Genomic DNA, 23,808 nt, shown 5'->3' on the forward strand with positions numbered 1-23,808 from the left:
ATGGACATTCGTTGACTGTAAATTGCCTGTAAGTTGTCGGTTTGGCTCGCGAAAAGGCAACTTTTATCTACGAACGTCATCTGACAAACAACCACCGAACGACATCGTGTTTACATGGGTATTATACTTCAGTGGTGAAATACGTTCGAAATGAGGGAAATGAGTGTTATGTTGTGATGTGACGGTCGAGAAATGTCAATTATGTATGTTACTATAATCGCTGCACAATTTTTATTCGATACGTGATTATTTTGCCAAGAAAGCAAACGACAGTAATTTTCCTAAGTATTATACGGTAAGGTTATGTCACGTTTTATTAATTATTAGTCATTTTAAGTTACGTTTCATGATTGAATTTAGCAACCTCAACATTACGAAATATCGTCAAAATGCACTGTTTTACGACTTTAGAATGTCATGAGAGGTTTTGAGTTTCCAAAGTATGAATATGTCTCGCAATATCATGGTTTACTGGATATCAAACTCAAATTATGTTATTCCAAATTTAGAATTCCACAGAGTATTTTGACTATTGCCTGTACATTTTTTTTAACCTTCTATATCGTTTTCTATCAACAAAATGTAGGAAATCACTGCAATATAAAATGGATGCAGTTATATTGTTCAGCGAAACCAATGCATGCTAGTTATTTAGATTATGAGAGACGTTAATCAGCTTACTGCAACTGTTGAAACACACTATTTGAAATATTGAAAAAATTTTCTAACATATTGTTATTCGATGAAACGTTCACAATCGCGTTTTGTCCGTACCGGTAAGTATGTTTGGTTTACAAATATCCAATATTTGACAAGGTTGAAGTTTGTAAAGTTAGTGTAGAGTTGAAATTTGAAAAATTAGTGTTCGTTTGATTTAGGATTACATGATTTTGGTAAACCTGAACGAAACCATAATAAGATACTTATATTTTTCAGACTCAACTTAGTCAGCCATTCTAAAGTTACAAAATAGTGGGTCTATCTTCGATATTTCATTACAAGAACGTTACCCACGTCAGCCTTGTTTTTTTTTAGAAGTTTCCAAGGAATTCCACTACCAAAAATGTTCTACAATGCAATTACCTTGTTGTTCGTAATCTACTGTGCATTTATTCGTATCGCAATGACTTGCAAATGTTTCTCAACTGATGATGATCATTATAAATGTCATTTTGCATCTAGAACACCATATAGGTACATTGCCAATTATAACGATTCACAAATAAACTATCCAGGTATGTATGGTTTGCAATATTACTAAATATGTGACTTATGTGAACCTGGCACCCAACTTTAGAAAAAAAAATTCGAAAACTGATATCGATTGTATTTCGTTTGTACTCGTTTGTACCATTTTTTTTCCATTTATATACCATCGGCATATTTATACCATATACTATCGGCATTACTAACTCGGAGCAGAAATTTGGTCCGCATTTCAAGCAGATCTAAATCTCCTTCCCAATTTTGTTTTCTGAAAATGATTTACAGGTAAAAAAGTCTCACAATAGAAAATCACCCAATTACGCCCTGTTATAATGCCTCAAACGTCTTGACATGATACAACTGAACCCACAATGATACGAATTTGCCTTCCAGGATGTACTGAGAAAAAAATATGGTTGATGTTGCGTCATGGAACACGTTTTCCCGGTAAAAAAGATTCATCTCGAATGATTAAGGAGCTTCCAAAGTTAAGGCGGCTAATAATGAACCATTATGAGTACAATGAATCTAAGATTTCTCAACAGGCATACCATGATCTTGCTAAATGGAGACTTGACTTGGTCACTGCTGATGCAATGAAACTGACTGAGGAAGGCGAAAGGGAGTTCATAGATCTCGCTGAAAGGATTCAATCCCGATTTCGCACCCTGTTACCGGAAATATACAATAATAACACCTACAAAGTAATTTATGATTCAAGCCTTGTTTGATTCTAAGGGTACGCTAGTTTTGTACAGTACAAGTGCAGTTTCGTCTTACGCAAAATCTGTGTATGTAAAATTAAACTTTGCGTCTTGCGGGATGTCAATATTTATAATTATTATCTGATGCGTGTCTAGTTATGTATTAGTATGAACAGGGCCAACGTTTTAAAAATACAACTCAGTAAATATCTACGGACTGGATGTATAAGTTCAAATCAGTATTTGACACCATCTAATTACAAATTGTAGTGACTGTGAAAAAAAATTACAGATTACGTTTGTATTTTTTACGTAAGTCAAAGTATTGAACAAAATACACAGACAAAAGATATTTTTGTTAGTACTACAAGTGTAATAAAAACTAGAAATCATATTGTCGTAACATCTATTGTCAATTGTATTTCATGCTATAATGGTTGTAGTAATATACTACAAAATTATAGTATTCTACTACAATTATGTGTTTATATGTATTATAACTGTAGTAATATAAAATACAATCGATTTTACGTGTCACAATAATTTGATGTTGTCCAAGTTATACTGAAATTTTAATATTCTGAAAAAAAAATTTTGTTACACGTGTAATGAGTAATTAATTTCGGCCCAATTAAAATTGATACCTTGATTCACATCAATTACAATTCTCAAATGTAATTAACATCTACTCGATATTTTTATAATTTTTCAATATAATGAATAAATGCATTCAATACAAAACTCTTGTACGTAGGTATCTACGGAAATCAACGCATGTGTACCAACGTATATGAGTATTAGTAAATCTACTAATAATAAGTGTAGTACAGATATTTATATGCCGATGTATTTTGTATTTTGTATTTTATTTTGACGTAATCACAAAATACAAATGTAATTCGTACTTTACTGTTGCCTAAATTGCAAATTATACTTTTAACTTATAATCGACTAATTACAATTTTTGCCATCTGGTTGAAATTTAACTAGTTAACAAACGGTGAAAATCAACTTCCTATTTCAAAATCGAATTCAGAAGTTTTTTATTAGAATTTTTAATGTGGGTGTGGTTAGGAAAATGTAGCGTCGAGGGTTGGCATCAGCTGTACGTTTTCGGCAAATTTTTTAATTATCGTGGCACAGAGAACGCCGTGCTAGATCTTGAACGTTTCTTTTGCTATATTAAGTTAATGCGGGGTAAAATATGCGATCAAAATAATATTCATAATTAAATATTAGTCAGTTCATGCGATACATCTACTACCACCAAACGGCGTGTTCTAGATTTAAAAAAAATAAGAGATTTCGTAGAGAATGCGCCTGAAAAAATCATTTTATAAATGTATATAACTAATAGCGTACAGTAACAATCTTCTCTGGAAGATATATTTCTGTTATGCAAATTTCGAAGGTGGATTCCGACTTACACTATCCCACCATTTACACTGTCAGTATTATGTCAATTTTTTTTTTTTTTCATCTGAAAATTTCGTGTATATTCATGCTGATCGTATTTTGTATATCATGATGACGAAAATAATCTTTTTTATATTTAATATATTATTTGAGGATTTTCATAAAAACAATCTCTTTAAATTATATTTCTCTCAACGAAGACTCATTCCATTGAATAAATTTACTCACGAAAAACTTCACGTATACTTATACAAATTGGAATTAGTAAAATTTAGTATCTCGAAAATGCACTATAGAATATTAATTCATCTCACAGATTTGTCGTAAACGGTTAGTTTTAAGAGTTGCTCCTCTAACCAGTAGCAGCTTTGTAAAAAATATCAAGTTTTTCATTTGCTCTAGTTAAAATACACTCCCACACAACGAGCAGAGGAAAGTGCAAAGCATTTTATGATTGGCTTATTCGGTCAGCGTGCGGCTCAACAAGTTTGGTACCATCCACCTGAGCACAATGATAATGTACTCCGAGTATGTATTTTTCACTATAAATGTTGATATAGAATTCTAATTGTGATTCAGAGTCGATAACTTATAAGAGAAATTTTCGTTTAGTTTGCAGAACTGATTTAGTTCCTAAAAGTTTAGCTGCCGCTTATTTTTTATTTTAATTTCAGTCTTACAAAAATTGTGACCGTTGGAAGTCAGAAGTTAAACATAATCCAAACTCTGATGAACAGATGCGTTTGTTTATAAATAGCAAGCGCTTCAACGCAACACTGGACGAAATATCTCAAGTTCTCGGATTTTTGATTGATTATGGTATAACCAATTTACTGATGTCTTTCCAGTATTCCTAGATTATCCATCTAAGCTTCGAATTCTGATTTTAGACACGGCCTATCTAATCTATTCGACTTGCGGATTTGAGACCGCGTGGAAAACAAATGCCAATTCGCCGTGGTGCAAGTTTCTCTCACTCAGAAATTTTCAGGTGGTTGATAACTCTTCACCTACTAATATAACAAATTACAACGTTATCAAAAACGAACATTTCATAACTGGTGGTAATTATAGCCCGCTAAGCAATCGTGGCTTGGTAAAAACTTGTCATGAAACAATTTACGCATTATTCCTTTTTTTATTATTACTAAAAAAAATTCATCAAAGTTGAAAGAAGTGTAGTGAATTTCTGTGATATATACAAATAACAATAATTACTGTTTATTTTCTTTTTTTAAGCTAATAGAATATGCCAGGGATTTGAAGTATTTTTGGAATGATGGTTATGGGTATGAACTTAATCACAGGCAAGCTTGCCCGGGTCTCCGCGATGTTTTTCAATTTTTTCAGTAAGTTTATTTCAATTGTATAAATTTAAGTAATATACTCAATCAGCCCAATAATTAGGTACAACCATCTGTAGAAGCATCTTATATCTATAGAGCTTATAGGTATAAACTGTACATAATCTTGACTGAAATCTGTAACGAAGTACCTGCTTCCAGAACGGAGTCAGAGCTGAAAGCGGCCATTTATTTCTCGCATTCTGGCAGCATTTTGAAACTGGTTTCTCTTTTGGGACTAGCCAAAGATGCAACAAAATTGCGGCATGATTCATTTGAGCTGCACCAGAATCATAGAGCCTGGAGGGTCAGTCGTATTGATGCCTTCGCGTCGAATATAGGATTCGTTTTATACGAGTAAGGGCTGTGAAGCACAGTGCATTTGTGGTATTTTAACCCTTTCAGGGGCGGTGTTGCATATTTTCAATTTTTCTCACACTACGGGTACATTCTCAGTAATAAGCAAGCAATAAGTTTCTCAGACACCTATATACCTGACTTTTGTAATGAACTGTGTTTTGACTTAAGAACTTTACAATAATTTTCTAATTAACAATCAATGTGCAAAAATACTATATTTTTTTTTTGTCGAATAAAATCGGCTTTCTAATCACTTTTTATTGGATTAAAGCTAAATTTCATGTACTAAGGTTTTTGCGGCCACTGATTACGAATCTGGTATGGAAATATGACAATTCAAAATGGTGGACCCAGTATGACGGACGGCAGGCTCATGATTTCAAAACTTTACATTAAAAAAAATTTTGCCTTATTCTATATGAAATTTGTGATCGAAAGTATCTGTACTAAATACAGGCTGATAAAAACGTACCTTCAGACGCTGGAACCAGACTGTATATCCTCGAAGGTTTTTGATGTCCTGAATTCGAATCTGATATTAATAAAAATGGCCACCATTTTGAATTTTTCAATGCTTACTGCAGAATCGTAACCAGCAACCTCAAAAATCTAGAGTTCACTGGTTATGTTTATGTTTCATGCAAATGAAAAATGTGCCTCTGAAAGCGTTAAAAAGACCAGAAATAATGTTAATGCGATCGCCTAAATTTTGCTGGTTTTAGGTGCCAGCGAGACGGTCCTAGTATCCTGACCATGCATCAAGAACGAGTTGTGCAAATTCCGGGATGTCCTGAAAATTCACCCTGTCCAATTTCTGTTTTTGAGAAAATATTCTCTCAGAGCATAAACCAGTGTGACTTCGAAAAGATTTGCAGTTTGTAATTTAAAAAATATCACAGATTTAGGACTACTGACTTATATCGTAATTAAACGAATGAAGTAATTGAATCTGATATGAATAACCACAGACAAGAAGTTTATTACAGAAACGCATAAACTACGTCGTCGCTGCCTACCAAATTTGTAGGCAGCACGCAGTCAGCGTTTTTCATCTTTGGCGGTTGGCAGATATTCGAAATGCAAAAAGTTCGCACATACGGGTTGAAGTAATAAGTCATATTGATTAGGTATAGTAGCTTAACATATCATCTCTACCGTTAAGATACAATAATACTGGGAACACATGTATGAAAAATATGTCCCAGGTGACAAAAAACCGCTATAAGTACTAACTAATAATAAGCATGATTTTTTAATATTAATTTAATCACAAATTGAAACCAACAAGCTTAATCTAATGTCCAGTACTGTTTTGAGTACTGTTATAAATAAAGATTTTCAGTTCTTTTAATTCCAGACCAACAAATATTTGTGTAGACTCATCAGCTTTGAAGGCTCTCCTATCCAGCGAAAAAGGAAAGAAAAAGCGAGGAAAGCCAGTGTCTTACTTTCGCGCTTATGTTATCTGTATGTATGCTATCCGTCTCTTTATATTCGGCGGACGTGTTTTGGCCTGCTTCGCAGTCTATTCTCTATGTCGATTATTGATTTACCTACGGCTATCAAATCATTTTTTTCATAATATGCTTTTCAGGTAGTGTTCTTTACAGTCCCGCGTTAGCGATTTGCATTATCTGCAAGCTATGGTGTGAGCTAGGTTGCCATCACTACGGCGTTAAAAGAGAGGGATGCTGCTTTTCGCATCGGATATTTATGTCACGGTTTTGGAAGTTCCACAATGCAAAGTTGATGCATACATCATAGCGAGAATATACCCTTATTGTGTTTACTTATTATATTAGAACAAAGTTGTGTTCCCACACATCCTGGTTCGACTGATGCCGTCATAATGTTCACATCAATAATCAAAAGTGTAATCTTTTGTCTAATACGGTTACTCGACCAACAAATATTATTCTCTAACAGTTAGTCTCCAGACTTTTTAAAAGGAGTACTTCTTGCCCAAATATATCCATTTTTGCCTATTATTCTTCGCCGTGTGACTTCTCAGGCTCAACGTCCGCTTAATACGCAGCGAGGATCTATTCTCTTGGATGCAATTCGTAGATTGCTCCTTTATTACAATATACCTGTTGAATTGCAGTTTTGCCTTATCTCTAATAATATACGCTAAGATTAGAGTACTGTTGCAATAATATTATAGTTTTTATCGCTACATTCAAAAATTACTTTGTAACGCAAAAAACTCCCTTGGACAGAGGCGGAGCTATTCACGAAATCGTCAGCGCAAAAGAGATAAAAGATTGTTGACATAGGGTGCGTTCCGATATTAGCCCTCAGTGCTGTCAAAAAACGTACTCATATTAGCTTTTAATCAAGGTTTATTATTATTATTATTATTATACATATTCCGCCTAGAGACATTTCGAATAGTTAGATGGTTTGCTCGATACTTTCTGCTGACATGATTGTCACACTTTGAGCCGTATTAATTGGTATTATAAAAAATAAAACATGCCAATATTCGGCGAGAGAGAAGGCTCAAGATACACGTGTTCTCATTCTCGCACGGCGTACAGTCTTTCGAAAAGCTTATACACCCGTTTCGCACAAATATGTAACGAGTAAATTAGTCGGATTAACTTTTTGCTTTGACGGTCTGACGCATGCGCAGTAAACTTTGAGCTATCTCTCTCTTCCAAACCCCCACTGCTGTGATCGTTTCAGTAATTCAGTTGGTATGGAGCAGTTGGCAGTTGTACAGATCGTACAGAGTGGTACAGAGTTCAGTGGTTCTACACTGGTCGAACGATCGACGTTACAGTCACGCCAGCCAAGCAGACGTGGTGTACAGCGACGAATAAAAAATACTCTTGTTATTTTTTGTGTTTATGCGATGAATTTACAATAATTGCCAACTTAAGCATTTATCCAGCTTATCGGTTCTTACTACGTATCTGAGGCGAATTTTTTTCCAATATATAGAATAAATCGAACAGTCGAATGATATTTTCTATCATGCGTGAATATATCCTGCTTACTTTGACCATCATTTTTATCAGTCTGTCACAGTGTGAGGTTAGATTTATTCTTTTCTCTCAATCCGATTCACGGTATCAGGCAGAAAATTGTTTCATGATTCTTTCGTACCTACTTGTAGAAACTTAAGAGGCATGTAAATCTTCAATTTGTCATTCGTAACTCAAACTGCCTACCGTGAATCAATTTACCTGATTATTGTTTACCTAGACATAAATCTTTGATATAACATTTCAGGCACAATCCTACGACGATAAGAGATGTAAATGCATTTGCCCCAGTCTGTCATCAGTGTTAAACACAAGTCAATCTTCTCCGGAGAGATTAAACATAATCGCTAGCGTTGCACCGTCAAAATGGTAAACCTGACTACATCTGCATGTTCCATTTTGTTTCAGAAACATTTTACAAATTCATAATCCATATATTTTCAACCATATTTCTATTCACAGTGTTCGATAACTGTTGTAGCGTATCTATATTCATTTATGTGCATTTATAATTATGTGTGGAAGCCAAGATGATTAAATTGCAGCTTTGCATATTGTTATCCGTTTTATGCACGGTCTCAAGAGACCTATCATTTGACCGAAGAGCTCACAACTATGAAACAAACAAGAACTTTATTTAAATATTATGGAATGATGTAGGAGACAGCATAATTCTATTTTTTGTGATAAAATTGATATTTCTTCCCACAGCAATTGTGATGGTGTGATTCTGCCATATCTTGGAAAAGAAATAAAGGGAAAGGAACAAATTTTCTGCCCACGATGTGATTGTAAATATGAAAATAGAAACACCACGATAATAAAGGTATATAGACTTTACTACTCTACGTTAGTATTCTAAACCTTTATTAGGATTTGTTTCTATCTCAAAATTATATTCATGTTTACATGTAACTTGATCTCACTCTAAAATTTATTTCAGATTGTTGTAATCATCGTTATTTGGGTGATCTCGCTGCTGGTTATTTACATGCTATTCCTTATATGCTTGGACCCACTGCTCAATAAGAGAATACACAAAGGTGCAGCTAGTAGCAGCTATCAAGAACATACAAACGAGGAGGTATATTCATCGACATATTCCCCCTTATCCTCTTTCAAGAATGTCAAACGACCAGCTTATACGATTTAGTCATAAATAATAATTTATTCAAATGATTAATGCTTATACAGCATCAAAAGAATTGCTTCTGTCATTCTGTCAGCTCTTTTTTTTTCAGAATGGTACCAACAAATTTATGACAATAATTATTTCATGATAATTGCATTTCGTGTATAAGATACAGTTTTTGCCATGATTGGATAAAGGTTTTTTTTTGTAGAATTCCATAGAGAAATGTTAAACTTCACAAAAGTTATATTAGTTAATCGATAAAAAATATGTATTTTTAAATCTAACAGGTTGATTTGTTTCAAATTTTTTGTTCAATGTCTTTGTCTTCTTAGAAGAAACAATCATTTCTTTTTGGCATATTTCTTCTAGAAAAATTCCGTTTTGCTACAATATCGTTAACATATCCCTCTAATGCATTATATAATCATAAAACCATTTATTTATTCAGTAGTGGAGGTAAAACTGTGATTTTTGTGGTGATTGTCCGACTTTGTAAATGATTGTACATACATGTTTACTATTGGCGCCGAAAGTTTAGGTGTATGTCATTGAAGTTCAATATCTCTGTTGACAACAAAAGGTTGCAAAAAATTTGATAAAATGTTTGAAAGCTCAGAATCTTTCGTGTTCAGTTTGTGTTTTTTGCTCATTACAGAATAAAAATGATAAGGACACAAGGCTCTTACGGTCCCCAGCGAAAACTCAAAAGCATCGAAGGCAATGACTGCAAGTGGAACAATCCAATTGATTTGTTAACGGGATTAAACCGTGTTAATTTTTCTGTAAATTTCGGGCTATTACTGCTTTATTGAACTTCATCCAGCTTCCTAGATGGCATCATTGCACTTTTAAACTCCTGGGGGTTACGTTTTTTGAGGTTTTTTAAAAATCATAATTGTATTAATTTTAGTCATCTTCGAGCAGTTTTCCGAATTTTGTCAGATTGCAAACAAACTTAATCTACGGCGACAGACTAAAAAAATAGGTTTTTTAATCTGCAGGTTGTGATAGCTGAAGTCACCATTTTTATTCAGTAACAAGCAATGAATTCGTGAACGCGAAAGAGTTAACTTAAAGACATCTTTTTTACAATTTCGTGCTACCTTTTTTTTCCAACTGTGATATCAAACTCCTAAGTTATGTACCTAAACTTTCTGTACCGATAGTAGGTACGATAGCCGATCTTTTTATTTAATTTTTGTATTTGATATTTATATTCAAGAATAAATGCAGTACATTTGTACACATTTTTGAAAGATTAATGATTTCTCTTGTTTCTAGTAATTGGTTATTCCTAGAATTAGAAATAACTGTATTATTTATTGATATCTACAGGATGATAGCTCTATCAGCCCTGGGACATCTCATGCCATGGGGGTGAGAGGTAACGTTTTAAATCGGGTTGGTCACCAGCAAGACAAATGGAAACGTCAAGTTCGTGAGCAGCGGCGCAATATATATGATCGGCATACAATGCTGAATTAAATCATGAATCGATTCGTACCCGAATGGTGAAATCTTCGACTTAATTATTACCTGACAAAAGTAAGATAAGTATATTTTTATCATTCTGGATTAATTGTATCTTTGGACCTTGAAAATTGATTATACTGAACTTGACTAGCCATTATTGTACACAGCAAGATTTATAGTTTGGCTACTCGAATTTATATTACATGTTTTATTATAGATTGGCCTCTTACAAAAGTGTTCATTTAAAAATAAAGTAAACAAAGTTGATTTATTGTACAATATTTTCATATGCATACGTGTACTTATTCAGTTTCATCTAACTGGATTATAGATATATGACCAATTACCCAAAGATTCACGTAGTAAAGAAATATAGCATAGCAACATTAAAAACTTCATATCAAATACAATCATTTTCCCATTTCTAATTGGATATACGCATTCAAACATCCACATCAAAAGCATTGGTAATTCTTGTATTTTAAATTCCTACTGTATAGTCAGATTACAAATACTCTAAATCATAGCTCAACAAACAAATTAATAAGAATCTTGAAAAAAAATTTGCTATCAGTCAAACACTATACTTTTTTCTAGTTCTAAATCTACTATTGAAGTTCAAATGAACGTCCAACATGTTGATCTTACATTCGGATACTTCATTTTAAAAATTTGATTGACTGTTCACACAATAAAAATGTTACATGTCTTCAAATTCAATATAAGGTAGGCACTTGAGTGAAATAAAATTATTAAACCTCAAATACAACAGATTCAAGTATCGCATTATTAAATACAAAATATATCATGTATTTCACATATGCATACTCAAAAAATTAACTGCAACAGACTTCTCTGACAGTAAATTGCAAATCTTTGCATTTAATAACTTTCACATAACTTACAAAAAAGCGCATTATTTTTGTACATACAATGTGTTGAATTTTTCCATTTTCATCACGTAAATGTTACAAGATCCTTACTTTATGAATAATCATGATATTGCATTTTCGATACCTTGCTTCACAACATCATAAAGAGTCAAAACGAGAGCGCCACCAGTTCCTCTGAGAATGTTGGAGAATGCACCTTTAAAAAATGCTCCAGATCCCTCCTTCTGAAATACCTTAGCCCAGCAATCTAATGTGTTTTTATACATCACATCTGATTTACTTCGACCTGACTGCATCATCATTCTTCTGCGTACAGTGTCAAAAGGATATGAAATGAGACCGGCTATTGTTGTCACTGTCTGCAATTATTCGAATTCGTTTAATTGAATATATTCATCCTTATTATTGTAGTATAATTATCGTCAATATCTGAACTCACTTCCGCTATGCAGAAGTTGATGTAAAGTGGGGTGCTCTTTGGGTCAGGCAGCATTGACCGAGCACTATCGTAAAATCCAAAGTAGGAGGCGCGATACATTATAATTCCCTGAACACTAACATTGAACCCTCGATACAGACCAATTGGGCCATCACTTTTAAAAATTTTTATCATGCAATCCATCATTCCATTAAATTGTCTCTGTGATCCTTTGCCAACATCAGCTGCTAATCTGAAAGACTTGTTAGATTATTGTTGCTTATCGTAATGACACGTGAATTGTCAAGTTTATGGAATGTGCCAACACTCTTTCATAAATTACCATTATTTGAACGGCGTGTAAGTAATTTACTGTTTAGTTTACCCTGGTAAACTGGAGAATACCGATTCAGATTTTTTGTTAACACAGCTGAGAAGTGTTCTCTGATATTTACTATTTTTAACATATTTATTGTCAAGTAGCATATTTTTTCTAACGTCACTGTCCATTTTTCATAAACTTTGTTGAACTACATATACAGGATAAAATTTGCGATAACCTTGTCCTTGCAAAGTCAAGAGGATAGACAAACAACAGGGAAGTTGCCCCAGCAGCGCCGCCACTTGCCAAATTTCCAGCAAACTGTCTCCAAAATGCATCCTTTGGAATGCCATCAAGAAACAGTGCTTTGTATTTATCCTTGAAAGCAAAATTCAAGGCTTGTGTTGGAAAGTATCGTATAACGTTAGCTAGGTTGCCCCTCCAGAAGCTCAGAAATCCAGTTTCTTTTGGTATTCGTACAAAGGTATCGATCATACCTGTGCTCAATGCATAGTTCCCATAAATTTTATTAGTAAGACTGGATCATATGCATTCCTCATTTCTGAGATGATAAATACGATCTATGCGTCTGACCTTTGTATCGTTTGTCTTCAGGAATCTGTGTCGAAGTGTGTTGCACTTGGAGTAATAATTTAACCCGTTCTATAGGTGCAACAACAGTCTTGGAAATAGCCGCTGATATACCGCCAGCCAAGAAGTCAACTAGGAACGCTTTAGACTCACCCATCCCAAACAACTAAACGTCAAATGATGATGAATTTTAGACTAGAATTTTCTATAATGGTTAGATCAATTCGTGTCAAAAATTATCTGACGGTCTGTATTTAAATACTAGCAGGGGCAAGTTATATCGACTGAACCCTTTAATTACAGTACAGTATGTGGTTCCTATTAACTGTGAATTTAGTAGAATTAGTTGTCACAGAATCACAAAAGAACAGAGTACATATTCTAATCACGTCAAATTTCTTTCTCATTTAGGTTTGATTTTGATATGTATTTTGAAAATCTAAAGTGGATGAAGGTTTAAATAACAACCAAAATATGGATTTTTAATTGTGTATTTAAGTTTGATTCATTATTGGCATTGATTACCTGGATATAACACTTCCTAAACTCGGTTTTCAGTAATCATTTAATAAAGTTTATTTTCAAACAACTTAAACTCCTCTGGACACAAACTTGCTTCTGAATAGTACCATTTTATATGAATATATATTTTTCTTGACCATTGATCTGTATTTGAGTTTTTACAAATTTGTACATCACGTAAAAGTAAATGCCAAATGTCAAGTGCTTTAAACAATCGAAGACTCGTGTGTCAGAAATTGTTTTGTCATTACCAGTATTACCACATGGTTGTATTATTAGGCAGTGATCTCGAAATAATCCCAGATTGATCTTTTATCATAGGCATAGGACATTGCTAATGCTATTATTATGTGTTTACAGCAATGTCTAAGGTAAGACGAGAGAAATAACAACGCGCTCCGAGTCAAAGGTAAAATACATAGTTCTTTTTTATTTAATAAAATGCCAACTATATGTAGAGGTAAATAGGTAATTGTGTAAGTAAATACATCGATCTTGACACACTGTAGACTAGATGCGGGAATATATTTTTTTACTAAATTGCACCAGTTTACACTTAAAGTGAAGTGTTACTAATTGTAACGATAGCTAAAAGCTATAAATACGAGCATTTTTGCATAAAAAATAGCAAAAGCAGAGCCTCCACGTTATGGCGAAAAAGAATAAGTTAAAAATAAAATCCCTGGGGTAACGAGGTACGAGATTCTTTGGGGCGAGAAATGCTAGTGAAAAATCTTATTTTTGCATAAAATAATATTGTATAGCTATTATTAGCTTTTACCATAATAAAACTTGATCTTGAAAGACTGTCAATGAGTATAATTTATTTTTTTAAATATCATTTCAGGAATGGGCTTAGTATTAGCCATGGTCTTTCGATAATATCACACCAGCTTACCAAATATGTGCAAGATTAACAATATTCGGAACCTCAAAGTTATGAATGTATTTTATCTTTAGCAAAAACGCAGGTAATTTCTATATTTTCACTATATAGAGATATGAGTGTAAGAGTTGTTGATAGCAGTGAATACGATGTACAGTCCAAGTAAGTTATACACGTTTTGTCTTTGACTGTGACAAAATTTATGCATTATACATTGGTATAATTTCATTTACACAATTATCTATGTATAATCAATTACAATATATTCCTTTTTAATAATAATATTATTACAAATATTTCTTTTTAATTTCAGGTAGTAAACACCTTGTTTCAGGTCAATTTAGTAAGCTGGTGAACGTTCCAACCACGAATAGGTAATTAACTTTCATTATACTGTTTTGAGTAATAAAACGATAAGGAAAACAAAATTTAGACCGAACTTAACTTTCTAGCAGGCTAATGTAAAAACTGAGGCTAGTTTATTTATTTAATGGCAATGTCGATCTATTTGCATAAATTGATTTGTCTTATATTAGTGACTGCTGCAATAGCACAGCAGATTTTTTGTAATATTTGTACCATACGAACAAACGGTAACAAGGGTTACTAATGTGCATAAAGATTGGAAATAATGAAACATGTATATGGCAGGCAAAGAACGTGCAAGTTTCAAGTCTCTTATTACTAGGGACTCAGTCGAATATTTTAAATGCAGTTTATACTCGGTTTTTGTCGAAAAAACATTTTAAAAATCCTCTAATTCAAATGGTTTCTTTTTAACTCAATGTACTTGATATAACATATAAGCAGATCCAATCGGTGTGTTACTTGAAATAAACTTTTCTTCGCTCACGCTACGGAAATGTATCGATTATTTGTAGAAGTTTTATATAAGAGTATATATCTTTATATGTATGTTACAATAATGTAAATAATATACCTATGTGTAATATATATGCGCTGAATGTACGTAAGTCTCAGACCATACGATAATAAACAGTGCATGGGACAATTCATTTAGATCTCATCAACCTGCATAATCAAACAAATTTGCCAACTAGGTCGAATCTTTTTTTGTTCTTGGGGAATTCATCAAGTTTTATTCAAAAAGTTGATGAAATTCGAATGAGTTAACTCAAGCATGCCCGCAATTTCTTGGTCTAGATCTCACAGTATATTCTGGAGTAAATTTTGGTAAGCTTGACCCTTCACTTGTCACTAAACATTTTATACCGTTATGGTGAAATATGGTTCGTCTGTAATTTGCTCCAATTCTGGAACAGGTTATCAGGTTGGGCTGAAGTGTTTTGGGTAGTATAAGAAGTGAAGGATTCATATCTAAAGGTTTCTTCTCTTGTTCATGCGGCGTGTACGGACTGAAAGGCAGAAATACAGGATTATTATTCACGTATCTGAAGTTACATCAAAAGCTAACAGTAACTTGAGTTATTACCTTGGATATGTCCACTCCGGTCATAGATTTTACAAGTTCAGGTACCCTGGCAACAATGTTCAGTACTTCTGAAGTTAATTTTTCTGCTCCCACAGTACCATTTCCGCTGGAAACCATGGTTATCTTCTTTGCCTGAGATAAGGGTGCAGCCACTTCAGCTGCAACCTATAATGCAACAATTTTTGTGTTACTTCCTGAGTATCTTACACATACGTTTATTTGTTAGTAATTTTATCTAGTCTCTGAAAATTCTCGTTTTATTCACTACCAATTCTTTCTGCTTCTTTCTGGTACTGATTTTTTAAAAGCAAAATTAAAATCAGGCAGAGTAAATCTTGAATTCTGATAGCAATATGATGAGAAGAAAATACCTTTGGTAGAGTGTCCAACATCATGTCTATCATTGCTGCATCCTTGTATTCGTTCCAAGCTTCTGCTTTTTTGGCCATTTGTTCAGCCTCAGCTTTAGCCTTGGCTTCAATAGCAAAAGCTTCAGCTTCTCCCCTAATTCTTATAGCTTCAGCTTCAGCCTCAGCTTCCATTATTTGTCGCAGGCGATTTGCTTCAGCCATTTTTTCCAATCTGATACACGAGCATTGATGGGTAAATAAAAATTTTGATCAATTTTGATGGTTGTTACCAAAATTTTTTTATATATTTACCTGTATTTTTCGGCGTCAGCTGGACGACGGACAGTGGCATCTAATTCACGTTCACGACGTGTCATTTCTTGTTCTTGAACAGATATTTCTTGAGTTCGTTCGACCACCTTTACTTGCATTTGCTCCTCCATGATCCTTTGCTTTGTTTTAGCTGCTTGGAGTTCGTAAGCCATTTCTGCTTCAGCTTTCTATGATTTTTGATCCATGATTTAAGAAACAAAATTGGATAAAGGATGGATATTTACATACGCAAATATGGTCTCAAGTCATTTGAAGATTTCGGAATCTCAGTTTTCAAGTCGTGTCTATGTCTTAAGATATTAGAAGTCATAATTAGAAAAAAAAATATTTCTAGATCAAATTACATTACCGTGTGACTTATATCTAAAATAAACAGCAATGTATGCAGACTACCTTGGTTTGTACTTCGGCATCGTAAGCAGCTTTCTTAAGCTCAAAATCTCGCTGAGCTTTGGCAATTTCTGTATCGTTCAAGAATCTAGATGCCATACGCTGTTCTTCTGCAATAGCTTCTCGTATCTGTGAATCTTTGCGAGCCTCCGCTTCACCGATTCTGGCATCCCTCTTAACTTCTGCTGTACGTGCCATACCAAGGGCTTTCAGATAGCCCTATAATTGATGCATAATATGTAGGTGAGAGAAAGTTTCAATTCAATGCAATGTTCAAAACAACAATTTACCTTTTGGCAAAAGCAATAACTTATCAACAAGCCAATTTAAATAAGAAAAATTTCAACAGTCATATATATTTTCATGCAATGGTCATCAGTTAACATAGGAAATAGCCAATGTTATCTCATAAATACACCTAAATTTCAGCAATAGGAAAGAACAGTAACTGCAATAAAATTATAGATATTAAATTTTCGCTACATACCAGTTGAAAACATAAGATTTATAAGTGCTTGTCCAATAAATGAATGAAGAAGGTATCGTTAAAAAAAATAAGAGGAAATAATTTACTGGTGCATAGCAACCGAAATTTTTACCTAACGTAAAAAAAAAAAAAAAATTCGAACATACCTTTGCCCCCTGTAAGTAGCAGAACAAAAATTGAATAAATATTCGTGGGGATTGAAGTTTCGATAGTTTCGATGCTATATGCTAATACAATGAATACATCAATAGTTGTCATTCAAGCACCAGATCGAATTTTGAAAGTAGTTATAATACATTGATAATTAGCAAAAATTGGATTCTATCAAATAATATATGAATATATAAAAAATACATGGCGAATATGCATTATTATGCGTTTGCAAGACTGTCGAGATCAAGGTATCAAGTTTTTTAAGCACAAGTTTCAAAATAGCCTCATTAAGTTAGAGATATTAACAATGGCTGTATCCTAAAAGTCAGGACTGATTGGCTCATATCTAACTGGAGTTTCGATTAATCAAGCTTTATTGAAGAGTTCCAGTAAGGTATGAATAAGATAGCATGAATTTATTTTCTCGGATAACTTATCAGGTTTCAGTGGCAAGTTTAATTTTCAATGAAGTTTGATCAGTATTGAAACATTCATGATCAAAAGTTGGTTGATGCTAACAGGATAACATTACCAACTATAAATGCAAAAATGACTGTATTCTGGCATTTGTATAAGTGGTAAAGAGCTATGTAAAACAATTTTTACCCTGTTTCAAAATTACACTTATGAATATAAGTATTTGACAATCCATCACAATGAAAATTAAATGGGAATGGATAGAAACTACTTAAAAAATCTAGGATTATTGTAACATCCTGAGAACAAAAAAGTAAAACGTTCATTGGATTTAAAGTTAGTGTCCGCATTCTGATAATTAACATCTTATCAAACTAGATAAATATCATTGGAATTAGAATCTATGGATCAAAGGTGTTCCTCTATAGGTAGACATTTTTTGTTTCGTAAAATAATAATTTGATTTGCTAAAATTGATTTTGCGTCATATAAGGCTGTATTATGCGGATACTTCCATAATATTTTGGACAAGAACGGGTTTTTAATTCGTACAAGCTTTAGAAAAAGTAATATAAAAAATCCTTCTACCAATTTTTAAGTTATAGTGTTTTATGCATTGAAAACAATTTCAAGCTTCTGCGATGAAAATGAATGCGAAAGGAACCTTTCGATGAAGACTGCTATCTTATCGCAAGAGATTGAAACTTCGTTTCAAGGCCTATACTATCATAATCTAAAAATTGGTGGATGGATACTTTATACGACTTCTAGTAGTCTCCGCTTAATTCAGTATGGAATAATTAGAAGTTTTAAGCAGCCTTGATACAAACGATCAGTTGAAGTTAAAGCACTTTGTCATTACATTAGTTTATGGTGAATTCCAAAATATGCCAAAGCTGTACATCGAGAACATACTGTATACACATAGTTGTTTTGCGATGAAATAACAGACAAATTTTCTGGGAAAGAAGTAATTTTCAGCTATAGATTAGAACGAAGTGATTGTTCCTAGATTTCAAGTGAATTTAGGTTAGTATGGTAGGTAGTATGATAGTAGCAATTACACTGTAATTACTGGAGTAGCGTATTGATTGAGAACATAATAAATAAATTATGTAACTAATACTACTAGAGAATACGATAAAGCAAATACAAAATTAGATACCAGTGTTCAACAGATCTATAGTACATGTATACCATATGAGTGTATGCAGTTCACACATCGATTAAGTAGATGTCTACATGAAGTAACTATCTATATCAATTAATTGAATAGACTATAATAATCTCGTGATATTTTATATGACATACCTCTTCATCTCGAATATCTTTGAGGGTGTAAGACACGACAGTAATACCCATGTTCACAAGATCGCTGCTCGCAACTTCAAAAACTGCTTTGCTGAACTTCTTGCGATCTTTATAAATTTCCTTAAAGTAAATATTGCCTATTGTTATTTATGAATCCGTAAATATTGGTAATGATAAGATCAACAGTAAGACTAGAGGTTTTTTTGCAAAACATTTTTCAAATGTTAGTACATCTGAAGAAACGTCAATTTCTGCCAAAGACTTTAGAATTTCTAGTAGCAAACACGAATTTTGCAAAAACACTGCACTTTAGGAGAGTGGACAGTTGAAAACGTTTGTGAATTTTTGGAACTTACATCTCAATAACCAATTTTTAAATTGGATTAGTATTTCGTTCATTCGAAAGTATGTAGATCGAGGTTGTATTAACATTTTTTTTTAATTAGAATGGATTCATAAGAAGTATTGTTATTGATAAAAATGTTTACCACTTAGCTCAGTGACATTTTTTTTTCTTGTACCTACAATATCGCAAAAACGGTCCGATTTTTTTACTTCAAATTTGGAGACAATGTTCTTGAACAGTTTATCCTCTTTGCCACAATTTGGCTTTGGCTTATGGTTTTTTTTTTTCTTGGTTGAATTAAAAAGAGTCTTAAATTTTGTGAAAAAACGAAATTAAATTTAGAACGGCAGTCATGTTAGTATAAAAAAAAAATCTGTTTAAAGTAAAGAGGATGAACTACCCATAACACTGTCTCCAAAGTTGAACTAATTGAGATATCATCGGCACTGAAAAATATATCACCGAGCAAAATGTTTGACATTATGATTAACAAGAATGCTTTCTAAGAACTGACAGTGATAAATAAAATATTTAAATAAAGCATAATCTAATATTTATGAATAAAATATACCCCAATTGAATTGAATAATTGGTTATGAAGGTATAAATTCTCGGAATTCACTCATATTTTCAGGCATATACTGGTATATCGCTTAAGGGGGACATCTAGTGTGCGAACTGTTTCTTAGAAGGTTTTTTTGAATATTTTGTTAGGACAAATCATTGAAACAAAATTCTTCATAATTTTCACATTATATTTATTGACATTGAAACAAATTTTGTGAACTTTTTGGAGACAAAATAGTGAATATAACTTAATGTATAGTGCCCGATAGGAACGTATGTAAAAAAAATTGTAGACATATCTCAAAAAGCACTAGACCGATCCTGCTCAAATACGTTCCTATCGGGCGATATACATTAGGTTCTATGAACTATTTCGTCTTCAAAAAATGTACAAAGTTCGTTTGAATCTCAATAAATATAATGTAAAAATTGTGAGAAATTTTATTTCAATGGTTCGTCTTAAAAAAATACCGACAAAACCTTGAAAAAAAAAAAACAGCTCGCACACTAGACGACCGCCTTAATTGAATACCATGAAAAAGTGATAGTGATGATACTGTACTGAACTAAACTATTTTTGGTAGATAACCAGATATGGAGGTGACACAATCATATTTGGAATGAACGATGTAAAGTGGATGTACCTCAACCGTCATGCTGCCCATAATTGCACGCTGGTGACCTTCCAGCGTAACTAAAGCTATATTGTGAATTTCATGTTCACTTTTTCCAAGGAATTGTTCACAAGCTGTTGATAGCATCTCTTCATTTTGACCCTGGATCTTGACCTACGGTGAAATATCGAAGGAATTATTTTAAGTTATCAAGCAGATTATTTCTTTTTATTTGTATAGTCATTATAAAATAAGGCAAGAATATTCTATCTCTCTTTAGAAATATTATGACAGAACTTGTAATATTTCCCTGAAATTTTCCAAATGGCCCTCATTAGTGCCTCTAATTTGCTTCTTGTAGCAATTATTCATGAAATGTTACCTTCCTTTCGACAACTTTATTACTTTAGTAACAAAATAATAAGTACCTGAGCAATTCCTGTTACAGATATTGGTACTCCCTGACATGTGTAAACAGTAGGACTCTCAACCTGAAGAGTCATTGTATTCAAAGATATCCTGTGGAAAAAATATTTTTTTGTAAAAATAGTACATAAGAACAGCTCGAGATATTCTTTTTGCAACAGCGTATCCAGCATTGCAACTTTTCCCTAGAACAAATTCCGCTTATCCAGAACACAAAGTTGATTGATGTAGAAATTTGATTATTTGCTCTTTTTCTACACTCACAATCAATTCATTTTCAGTTCAGTTTTTTCAAAGCTCCGATATCTGATCAATGTTAATGTTGGATACCCTGTTTTAAGCAAATAAAGCCCTAAAATACCCTAAATAAAGCAAAACCGTATAAGAACCAGAATTTGAAACATGTAAGTATCAAAGTATAAAACTGTATTTCCACAAAAAATACTTACTTCTGAACTTGCTGTACAATAGGCCAAACAAACACTCTTCCACCAGGTACTAACAGCGGTTTGCCGTAGCAGCATCCTAGAAATTAAAGAATCCAGAAACAATGTAAATTACGATGAGATTTATTTTGATATTTCTGTATCAGTTGGTGTTAAGTGTGATTTTATTGTTTTCATCATCAGTAAAAATAATTAAATGTTGCAGTATTAATATTGGCAACTAATGATATAAATAAATTAGTAACATTAATAAATTAAAACATAAATTTTTATATCTTATTCAGCGAGATTCCATATCGCTTCAACATCATATGTTGAATGCGCAAACATTATGTTGAAGTTACCAGTCACTACTGTCATACATGACACAAAGCATATTCAAAAATAAGAAGTACGAATAATTTATAAAATTGTATCATATGAGTGTAATGTCCGGCGAACCGCCACAGGTCTTCCCCGTCTCTCGCTCCTACTTGCTAACTCTTCCACATTCCTTATATTAAGACTATAGATTTTATTCTGTCCTGCTATCGCCATCCAGTATCACACTACTCGCTATCGTCCTCACTCGGCTAATTCCATTCCCCTTTACTCTGGATTTCATACCTTTCCTGCAACCATACACTTTGTCTCTAACTTCACTCATATTCCTACTTTCATCAACGACACATCTCATTTTACAACAAAATGTCTCTCGAGACACACTCTTGATCGTTTATTCATTTTGAATCATCAACAATAAACCATTGAATATTTTTAAACAAATTACATTCGTCGAAGTGTATCATTCAACCATATCCTGCTAATGTTATCATCGAATCCAGACGATAACAAATTAGAACCACCCTTCAGGTGTATCTATACTGTGGAGAAGAACCCAAGCAAATGAAATAACATCGGTGTTTAGACACCATTATCAGCATTTGGAAGATGGATAAAGAGTGCTGTTGACTTATGGATTTAGTATGTATCGTCTACTAATTTAGACATTATAATGATAAAAGGTAGACTATAGACCTAAGAAATTAAAACATCTCTGACTTTAAATGAATAAATTGGTTTTAGACGTGTCATAAATACTCATAGGAATGTATATTATCTATAGCTCGATGTCCATAAAGTTAATTGGTATAACATGTGCATATATAGATATACAGGACTGGGCTAATTTTGTTTGTCTCTCCAGTATAACAAGTGTTACATAATTATGTCATTGGAATGCCGAAACAATTATTGAAGACGCGTAAATAGGTTTTTGGTGAACGTTTCGTGTCGATTGTATTTACCTGAAACTACAAGAGCTTCGTTAGGACCGCAGGTAACAAATCCACTACTCATGTTTGGCAGGAGTCACACAATTAAGAAAAAATCGTTTGGACAGTCAAAGGATTGGACTTGGAATACGGAAATGCAGTAAATCGACGGAGAGACAACAACGTCAGCGGCTCCGTACCACAGACTTATAGCGATAGACGGCGCAGCACGGATACGGACTTACTGCGCAGTCTATGCACTGATTGTGAGTTGAAGCCGTAATAAGAGACAGTAATCAACAGCTGGAGAGGCTCTCTTGCTCTGACGCATGGTCTTATATGTATTACAATACATTTGGGCACTTTGATTTGGAAACTGCGCCGGATCTGGGCCTCTATCTCGAGTCTAGCGTGGTGTGAGTATACGTGGTGTGCCTAGGAGAGTAGCTTTTTTCCTTAAAAAAGTTTCTCTCTCGTGATGGACTAGACTTGAGTAAGATGTGTACCAACAGCGTCGAAATACCCTAGATCGGTGGTGAGAGGAAATGATGAGCGGGTCTTTTAGGTTTTACATACAGGTCTGGGGACTCTAGTGGTGGGGGAAGTACGCTTACGCTGCAGTTTTTGTTTTTTAGCGTTACCGCTAGTTGGTACTAATGGTAAAGTAATGTTCGCAAACATAACCTCAAATTTCACAAACTTTGCAAATGATGTGGTCCAAATGTACGTAGAAATAGTGAAAATCGCATAAATCGTACATGGTTATTTATTTTTAAGAATAACGTGTGCCATTATCACTTCGTCATCGCATACCACTTATTGTTTGAGAAGTTTGAGGTTATGTTTGCGAACATTACTTTACCATTAGTGCCAACTAGCGGTAGCGCTGAAAAACAAAAACTACAGCGTGAGCGTACTTCCCCCACCACGCAAATTTCAACGAGTCCCCAGACCTGTATTTAAGACCGTGGTCTTGTAGGTGCCTCCTGTCGTAGCGATAAAT

General features: G+C 33.5%; 4 protein-coding genes across 4 annotated transcripts; 2 read left to right on the forward strand and 2 right to left on the reverse strand.

The window, feature by feature from the left end:
- The first annotated feature begins 121 nt into the window (after nucleotides 1–121).
- LOC124407253 (multiple inositol polyphosphate phosphatase 1-like) lies at nucleotides 122–6,244 on the forward strand. The gene is made up of 9 exons (XM_046883215.1): nucleotides 122–199; nucleotides 1,016–1,235; nucleotides 1,600–1,910; nucleotides 3,729–3,854; nucleotides 4,001–4,145; nucleotides 4,217–4,317; nucleotides 4,566–4,675; nucleotides 4,832–5,026; nucleotides 5,752–6,244. Exons 2-9 carry the CDS (start codon nucleotides 1,064–1,066, stop codon nucleotides 5,909–5,911), a joined length of 1,320 nt encoding a protein of 439 aa, XP_046739171.1. The 5' UTR covers nucleotides 122–199; nucleotides 1,016–1,063; the 3' UTR covers nucleotides 5,912–6,244.
- Nucleotides 6,245–7,859: 1,615 nt separating this feature from the next.
- Nucleotides 7,860–11,018, forward strand: LOC124407263 (uncharacterized protein CG1161). Its single transcript, XM_046883231.1, has 5 exons — nucleotides 7,860–8,068; nucleotides 8,267–8,388; nucleotides 8,731–8,845; nucleotides 8,963–9,103; nucleotides 10,490–11,018. Exons 1-5 carry the CDS (start codon nucleotides 7,994–7,996, stop codon nucleotides 10,637–10,639), a joined length of 603 nt encoding a protein of 200 aa, XP_046739187.1. The 5' UTR covers nucleotides 7,860–7,993; the 3' UTR covers nucleotides 10,640–11,018.
- Nucleotides 11,019–11,561: 543 nt separating this feature from the next.
- Nucleotides 11,562–13,152, reverse strand: LOC124407260 (ADP,ATP carrier protein-like). Its single transcript, XM_046883225.1, has 4 exons — nucleotides 12,855–13,152; nucleotides 12,499–12,757; nucleotides 11,960–12,191; nucleotides 11,562–11,879 (listed from the first exon to the last, which is right to left on the reverse strand). Exons 1-4 carry the CDS (start codon nucleotides 13,006–13,008, stop codon nucleotides 11,622–11,624), a joined length of 903 nt encoding a protein of 300 aa, XP_046739181.1. The 5' UTR covers nucleotides 13,009–13,152; the 3' UTR covers nucleotides 11,562–11,621.
- Nucleotides 13,153–15,414: 2,262 nt separating this feature from the next.
- On the reverse strand, nucleotides 15,415–22,979 carry LOC124407255 (flotillin-1). The gene is made up of 10 exons (XM_046883217.1): nucleotides 22,839–22,979; nucleotides 21,556–21,631; nucleotides 21,109–21,199; nucleotides 20,711–20,854; nucleotides 19,154–19,273; nucleotides 16,789–17,004; nucleotides 16,375–16,562; nucleotides 16,084–16,294; nucleotides 15,713–15,877; nucleotides 15,415–15,635 (listed from the first exon to the last, which is right to left on the reverse strand). Exons 1-10 carry the CDS (start codon nucleotides 22,888–22,890, stop codon nucleotides 15,618–15,620), a joined length of 1,281 nt encoding a protein of 426 aa, XP_046739173.1. The 5' UTR covers nucleotides 22,891–22,979; the 3' UTR covers nucleotides 15,415–15,617.
- Nucleotides 22,980–23,808: the final 829 nt, after the last annotated feature.

The sequence above is a fragment of the Diprion similis genome, chromosome 6 (genome assembly GCF_021155765.1).
Source record: "Diprion similis isolate iyDipSimi1 chromosome 6, iyDipSimi1.1, whole genome shotgun sequence".
Lineage (NCBI taxonomy): Eukaryota > Metazoa > Arthropoda > Insecta > Hymenoptera > Diprionidae > Diprion > Diprion similis.